This window comes from Pelecanus crispus, chromosome 20, assembly GCF_030463565.1.
Source record: "Pelecanus crispus isolate bPelCri1 chromosome 20, bPelCri1.pri, whole genome shotgun sequence".
NCBI lineage: Eukaryota > Metazoa > Chordata > Aves > Pelecaniformes > Pelecanidae > Pelecanus > Pelecanus crispus.
Window position 1 is genome coordinate 3458820 of NC_134662.1, and position 7117 is coordinate 3465936.

General features: G+C 51.2%; 1 protein-coding gene across 1 annotated transcript; it reads right to left on the reverse strand.

Annotated features, from left to right (window-relative positions):
• Positions 1 to 2729: 2729 nt before the first annotated feature.
• Positions 2730 to 5841, reverse strand: LOC104033766 (activated RNA polymerase II transcriptional coactivator p15-like). The gene is made up of 4 exons (XM_075723732.1): positions 5764 to 5841; positions 5368 to 5484; positions 5034 to 5142; positions 2730 to 3093 (listed from the first exon to the last, which is right to left on the reverse strand). Exons 1-4 carry the CDS (start codon positions 5839 to 5841, stop codon positions 3014 to 3016), a joined length of 384 nt encoding a protein of 127 aa, XP_075579847.1. The 3' UTR covers positions 2730 to 3013.
• Positions 5842 to 7117: the final 1276 nt, after the last annotated feature.

Here is a 7117-nt window from a genome sequence, read left to right on the forward strand (position 1 = left end):
GGGGCAGGGCAGAGCTCAGATGCACGATTCCCAGAGGGTGAAGGAACAGATTCTGCCCAAACCCGAGACACTGCTTCAGAAAGAACTGTTAAAAGAAAAAACATGTTGTGTGCCCAGGAAGTTTCTCTTCTGCAGAGACACATTTGCTAGTGAAAAAACCCCAAGGTGTTTTCTTTAAACATGTCTATACTTTCCTGGCTTCTTGTGGCATGTGAGTGTTTGGATTTAGACGGAGGCAGCTTAAGATAAAAGGTGAAGAGGTCCAGCCCAATGGCCAAAATTTGAGAAGGGCTCAAACAAAGGATGCAGGAACAGCAAGGTACACTTTACATTAGGAGTGCCTGCCCTTTCCTTCCAGCTCCTAAAGGCATGGAGGAATGGAGAAAATACAAGCTGGAGCTCTGAATTTCCACATCACCTAGGAGACAGCACTTGAGGCAGGAAATCCTCACAACAGCCCAGAAAAAAGAGGGGGGGGGGGGGGGGAGGATCTTTCAAGGATCCTTCAAAACAATCTGCCTTCCCTTACCTATTTGCTCCCCTGGCAGAAGAGCCAAAGGACTAGTTAAGACAGTCCTGACAGAAAATATCCAAGCAACAAATAGTATCTCAAGAAGATACTATATTGTTGTTCAATCCTGTAATGTGATTATTTCTGGTCTGGAGCAAAAGGTTTTGCAGAGAAAATTGCTCCAAGACAGCCAGATTAACAGCTTAAGAGAAAGACACCCCCTCTGTGTAAAAGAGTACAATTTGCTATGAGCTTTCATCCCCTCTTGTTTACCAAGACCTTGCTGTTTACCTTTCATTGGATATCTGTTTTCCCAACCAATTTAAGATTAGGGTTTGTTTTTTTTTTTAATATTTTAACTTTGCAACAAAACCAAGAATTTACTAAGTTTTAAGGCTTGTGGATTTTATGACCGGAAGTTTTCTATAACAGTGGGTAGATTGGAAATGAACATCAAAGATTCCAGATATCTTTCTGATCAAGAGCAGCTGCTCTTTCAGGATTAAAAAAAAAAAGAAAGAAGCCTTGTTGCCTATTACACAGAAAGATTGGGTTGTTTGCAAACCATTTCTTCCAATGCTTGAAAGCAAGCTAGTCAGAAAACAATGGAACATAGCCCTCCTTTTGCAATTAAGGTGAGGCCACTCATCAGCTCTAGAACCACACAATATTCAATTGAGCTGATCAAGTTCAGTTGGGGCCTGGTTTTTAATCAAAGATATTAAGCTCTGCTGATTTGATCTGGCTTCTCCCTCTGCCCCCCAAGCACTCCTGCAGCATGCATCATGCACAGAGGTGGTTGTTTCTGTTACACTTTCATCTGGGTACCCCAGGGCTGGGACGAAATAAAAGGACTGAGCATCCCTAGCATCTTGGGTTCATACCTACACCATCTGCTGCTCTTTCGTCTCCTTTTTTCCAAGTTCTTTATCTTCCCATTACCTTTAGTCTCTGAACACTGTATTAAGACATATAAATATTCCACAGAAATAAGCTTACGGCATGAGCAACCTGGCTTTGGGACATAAGTCTAGTGTCCTCGTGCTCTCTTGCTTACTTGAGAGAAAGAAATGTGACACTTGGATAGAGGGTAGCTGAACACAGGATTAGAAGAGAATGGCTCAGTCATCAGTCTACCCATCTCCACTCCTACTCCAAGTAGCTACAACACTGAGCCCTTCAAAAATTTTTTTAAGAGACAGTTTTATGAAGAAAGATTTTTTTTTTCCCCCTCCTGCTATCCTTAGTGAAAGGTTAATTCAGCAGTTACAAATTCAGCATTTAGGAAAACCTAGTTTCAACTCAGTGTTCCACCCCACATCTTCCGCACAACCATGAGCTGTTACAGCCCCAGAACCTCTACAGAACAAGGGCCTTAGTACCTCCTACTTCACCAAGGTGTTGCAAGTGTCAGATATATTTAAGAGCATGAAGCCTTCAGATACTATGGAAACCAGGGCAAGAGAAAAACCAAAAATAGACAGAAGACACAAGCTGTTGAAAACTCTTGCTGAGGAAGGCTGTGCTTGCTGCAGCTGATCCCAGAGTGGGATCCATTTAGAGCTCAAGCATAAAATATCCTCTCTCCACTCTTTCCATAGCTTGTCATTTTTCTCTGCCACAGGGAAAGGAATATTCTTTCTCCTCCTTAGGCCTTTAATTTCCCCTCTATTTAATAGGCCTCCTAATTACCACTTCTTTTGAATGATGCACATTCTAGCTTGCCCTTCCCATGACCTGGAGCAGACCGGTGTCTGACTGCTTCTGTATAGCAGGGTTATTGGGAACGTATCATGAGAGTAAACACTACAGAGCACTCGCCTTCCGAAAGGGAAATCCAACAGCAACCTACAAAGAAGGGTGCCTGAAACAAAGAGTTGAGGTGGCAGCCTGTGAAACACTACGCCTCTCCTTTTATAATGCAAACAGATTTATTGTGCATATTCACCCTCTACAGACAAACCAGTTGCTGAAGTATAATAATCTCTTTCTTCACTCAAAAAAAACCCCAAAAACCAAACCCCAAACCAAAACCACCAAACAACCCTCCCCAACACAGAAAGTACTTGAAATAGCCAGAATGACATGTGGAAGAAACACAGGATGCCAACATGAGGTATACAAACCATCCTATTCAACAGTCAACCAGGTGGAAGGCAGCGACGGATGCAGAGCAGCTGAAGCACTGCACAAGGTAGACTGAAGCCGTCCACCCCGGAAAGCCAGGCTGGGGTCACATCCCTCACCAGCACAGACCTCAAGCCTGCTTGAGACCAGAGGTGCTGAAGTCTCACCTCGCAGCGCTGGCTCTAGTTCCAGGTGCTCATTACAAGCTCCTTCTTGAAAACAGAAGAGTCTCTGGTCTGTTCAGCATGACCACCACCTCAGTGAGGGAACCCCAGCAACGGGAGGGGAAGGTTCCAGATGAGAATCCTTGGCTTTACACTTGTCAGTGCACTTAAGGGAAAGGAAACAGATTGAAGGCATCCAAGATTCTTCATCTTATAACTTCTTGACTGCAGCATCTATCTCAGGAACTATCTCCTTCAGCTGGTTCCACTGTTCTGCAGACAGGGCAATCCCTGGAAACAGCAGAAGGAGAGGTTTCAGAGGAGGCAAGGGGTAAGCATCAAGTGGCACACCAGACTGGCTCCCTCAGACTAGCTACAGAAGGGAAAGTTGGAATCCGAGGCAGAGGCACAGACCAGAAACAGAAGCAGCCTTCTAAGCACAGCAGTTGTGCCAGCACTTCAGCATGTATATCAAGTAGTACTCAGTGCTATCACAGAGGCACCATATGAAAATACAAGCTCAGATTGCCTTTCAGGAGTCCCACAGCCCCTCGTAGCCTATCCCCTAGCACCAATTCCCACCCAGACAAGCTGGGAAGACGTTCTAAGGGAACCTTACTCCACATAGCAGTTAGGACACCATCCTTTCAACTGCCCAAAGGAAATAATGCCAACTCTAGCTCTATTTAAAAAAAAAAAAAGTGCTGCTAACAAGAAATCACTAGTGTGGCTTAAACACTAGAGAAGAACTGGCTTCTTTTTAGATCCAGCAGAGATAAGGTCTTGATGTCCTGTCCCTCTCCTTTACAAAACAAACATGGTAGTGGAATTGCTGCGTGGGTTCCAGCCAGATGTTGTCAACTTGTTCCTTTTGGCTTTGTTAAGAGTCACATTAAAGAACTAGGGCCCAAGCTTTATTAAATTCTCTAGATAAAGATCAGGGGCCAAGAACTCTTGAGGAAAACAGCAGAAGCAGTATTTAAATGAAAAAACATTTCTTTATGATCTCTGTTATGATCTCCGTTTTAACTGACAGATCTTCTGCCTTACATCATGGATGTATTTTTTCCAGCCTGGAAGGAGTCCACAATGCTCCTTTCCCTCTCTGCCCCTGACAGCACAGAAAAGCTTGAAGGCTTTGCTTCCTATTTTCATTACAGGATACGCAGTTCCCTCTGAGTAATTTAGACTTGTAACTTCTCTGAAGGGAATTAATTTCTGGAAGAAAAACCATGCTTAGTGGTTATGAAGCAAACCAAGCTGAAACAAATTCATCTGCCCTGACACAAAAATCTATGGCAAGGACCAAAAGGTTCCTCAAGAAACGCCACATTAACTGAATCTCTGCTGGGCATGACACACAGGATAGGTGAAAAGAGTCCAGGGCCCGTGAAATAGGAGGCAAGCTGGCACGTCACTGTTGAAGTCCCAAAGCAAAAGGCCTAAGTTGAGAGTGTTGACTCATCCATTGAAGAGCTCTGGAGAAAAATGTGTCTTCCCTTCTCCAGCTGCTTTTGCTTGCATCACCTACTCCGGTAGTGCTGCTGTGATGGGCCACCCAAGTCATGTCACTATATCACATCGTCAGACGCCTTGCCGAAAGAACAAGCAACACCTAACACAGCAGCATCGAGTGTCTCGGTAGGGATCTAGAAGGGTCTTAACCTTCCCGTCCCCAACCTAGACAGGGAAGGATGGATTTACTTCTGGGAGGCTCTCCCTACCAAGCACAGCTCCGCCATTACAGATTAGGGGCAAACATGCAAAGTGCCACCTTTTTGCCCTAGACATCACCAGTACCAAAACACAAGTTCGTCAGCTAGCAGTAGGACACAAGGAAGCAACATCAGAGCCAATGTTTTCAGCCTCCCCTCCTCCACCTTGCAGCTCCGCCCCTGCCAACAGCCAGAGAAAGGCCTGGGGATCAGAGGTGGAACCAGAGTCCTGCACAGCAGCTTCCCGCACTGCTTCTCAGAGCAGTCCTGCCAAGCTCCAGCTCTCGCTGGAGGCTCGCGCTCACTCATTCTTTGTGCTTTTCTTCAGTTGTTACCACCCAGGCTGAGAAAGTGCTAAACTCTCCCCTGTGGTTTGCTCAGCTCCCCAGCCCCTCAGCGTGGCACGCACGGGTCTCCCTGCCACCGAGGGAGACGGGCTGAGCCGGAGCTGGAGAGCCGGCAGCCGAGGCAGAGGCGGCACAGGCACCGGCTGCCACCGAGGAAACGCGGTTATACCTTTCCTCCCCGGTTTCATGCTGCCCTCCTTGTCAGCGTAGAACTCCCTGATGTCCACGAGGGCCTTTCCCTTGAAGCAGGACACTCTGACGTAACGCATCTTCCCAATCTGCAGACACAGAGCCCGTGTTAAACCCAGCCCTGCAACGAGCTGCTCCCCAGCTCCTAGGGCCCGTCGGGTCGCTCGATGTGCCAGGGGGCTAGCGAAGGAGCAGCAGGCACCCCAGGCAGCCAGCTCGGCTACAAGAATGCTCTGTGACAAGTAGAGGAGGTAGAGGGGAGACCCGTGGAAAGAGGAAGGTGCGTTCCTAGAGCAGATCCCTGCCCTCCATACCTGGAACATGCCTTCCTCTTCACTGGCGTGTCCCAGAGGTTTTTCTGTCACCTTTGAAGGTTTGGCCTCTGTTTTCAGCCTTTTCTCTGACTTAGAAGACGTTTCTTTCCTTCTTTTCTAGAAGGAGACATCAGCAGTTTGAACAGCCCGGCCTGAGGAGCCGCAGGCCTTCTCCCAGGCCCAGCCCGAGCCCCTGCAGCTCCCCCCTCCCACGGGCCACGGGGGCAGCACCCGCTACCGGGCGCACTGCGGCTGCCTCTGCTGCCGGGAGCGGGGAGGGGGGGGCCCTGCCCCACGGGAAAGGCGTGCCACCAGCCCTCGGCACCCAGGCCCGACCGGGGAGCTCTGCCAGCGGCGCTCCCTTCCCCGGGGTGGGGGTGGTAGCGGTAGCGGTACCGGTAACTTCCCCTCCTCCTCCTCCTCAGGGCCGCTCTCCGAGCTGCTCGCCCCCGCCAACTCCTTGGCCTTAGGCATCCTACGGGAAGAGCCGCGCGTCGCTGCCGGCCGGCCCAGGAGCAGAGGGGAAGCGGGGGAAATGGCGGGGCGGGGGCCGGGCTCCGCTCTCGGCGCCGCTCGTACCGGCTGCAGCAGCAGCAGCCAGCCCGCCGCCTTCTCAAAGAGCCAGGCCCCGCCCCCCCCCGCGCCGCTCCCCCAATCCCGCGGCTCCCTGCGCTGCCCCCCCGTGCCAGCGCCCCCCACATCCAGCCAATCGCTGCGCCGCACGCTGGCGTGCCCCGCCTCCTCCGCCGGGGCCGCGCGGACCGCGCCGAGCCCTGAGGGCGCCGGGCCCTGAGGGCGCCGGGCCGGGCCCCGGGGGGCGGCCGGGATGGCGGCCCCGGCCTGGGCCGCGTTTATCAGAGCCCTGAAGCGCGCAGGGAGCCCGGAGGGCCCGCAGCCGCCGGCCGCCCGGCCCGGGGCGGGCAGCAGGAGGTGCTCCGGCCGCCTCGGAAGCAGCCCGGCGGCGGGCTGGGCTGCCCCGGCCGGGCCCCCGTCAGGGGACGCAGCAGCCAGGCGGTCCCGGGGCTTGGCGGGTTCCCCCGCGGCTCCCGGGCCGCCGCAGCAGCAGGCCCGGCCTCCTCCAGGCAGCCCAGCGCCCCGGGCGGGCAGGGCCTGCGCCCAGGCTCACTGTGCCCATCCTGAGAGCAGCTGAGGGGCAGCTGAAGCTCGAAAGGTCTCAAGGAGAACCCCTCGGTACCCGCCATGACGGGGCGGCGGAATGAGCTACGGGCTCCATCCTTCCCCACCCTACAGCTGCGACCGCTGTGGTTTGTAAGACTGGGACTGACTCATGCTCAGGGAACAGACCTCTTGCAACGTTTATAATTCGAATAAATAGTTTATAAGTGTTCAAAAAGTCATTTGGTAATGAGAGAGGCACAACAAAGTACCACCAGCATTCGCTGGTGTTGGCTTCTCAGGCAGCCAGCTTTTCACAGTATTGAAGCTGGCTTGCGTAGAAACTTGAATTGCTTCACATCAGCACAAACCCTTCAAATAAATGGGAATTTGCTCACCTCAAGGTGCTGGAATCTTGCTCAGGGTCTGTATTTTGTGTCACACTATTTTACTTTTGACTATATAGAAGGGATGACATAAGCTCTTAACACATGCATTTTCTCCCTGTTTGCGGGGGGGTCTATTCCTTCACAAATAATGCAAGGAGATTCTGGCTTTTTGAGCTTCCAGCAGCAAATAGTTCTCCAACAAATCTGTTCATTAAACCTGCTCACTCGGTTTATTTTTCCAAGGG

Bases quoted from the DNA above. Each gene is read 5' to 3' on its own strand.
- LOC104033766 (XM_075723732.1), bottom strand. From the start codon at position 5,841: ATGCCTAAGGCCAAGGAGTTGGCGGGGGCGAGCAGCTCGGAGAGCGGC. The intron at 5,485-5,763 runs GTACCGCTACCG...GTCTCCTTCTAG, and splicing joins AGGAGGAGGGGAAGTTACCG to AAAAGAAGGAAAGAAACGTC. The intron at 5,143-5,367 runs GTATGGAGGGCA...CTGTGTCTGCAG, and splicing joins AAGAGGAAGGCATGTTCCAG to ATTGGGAAGATGCGTTACGT.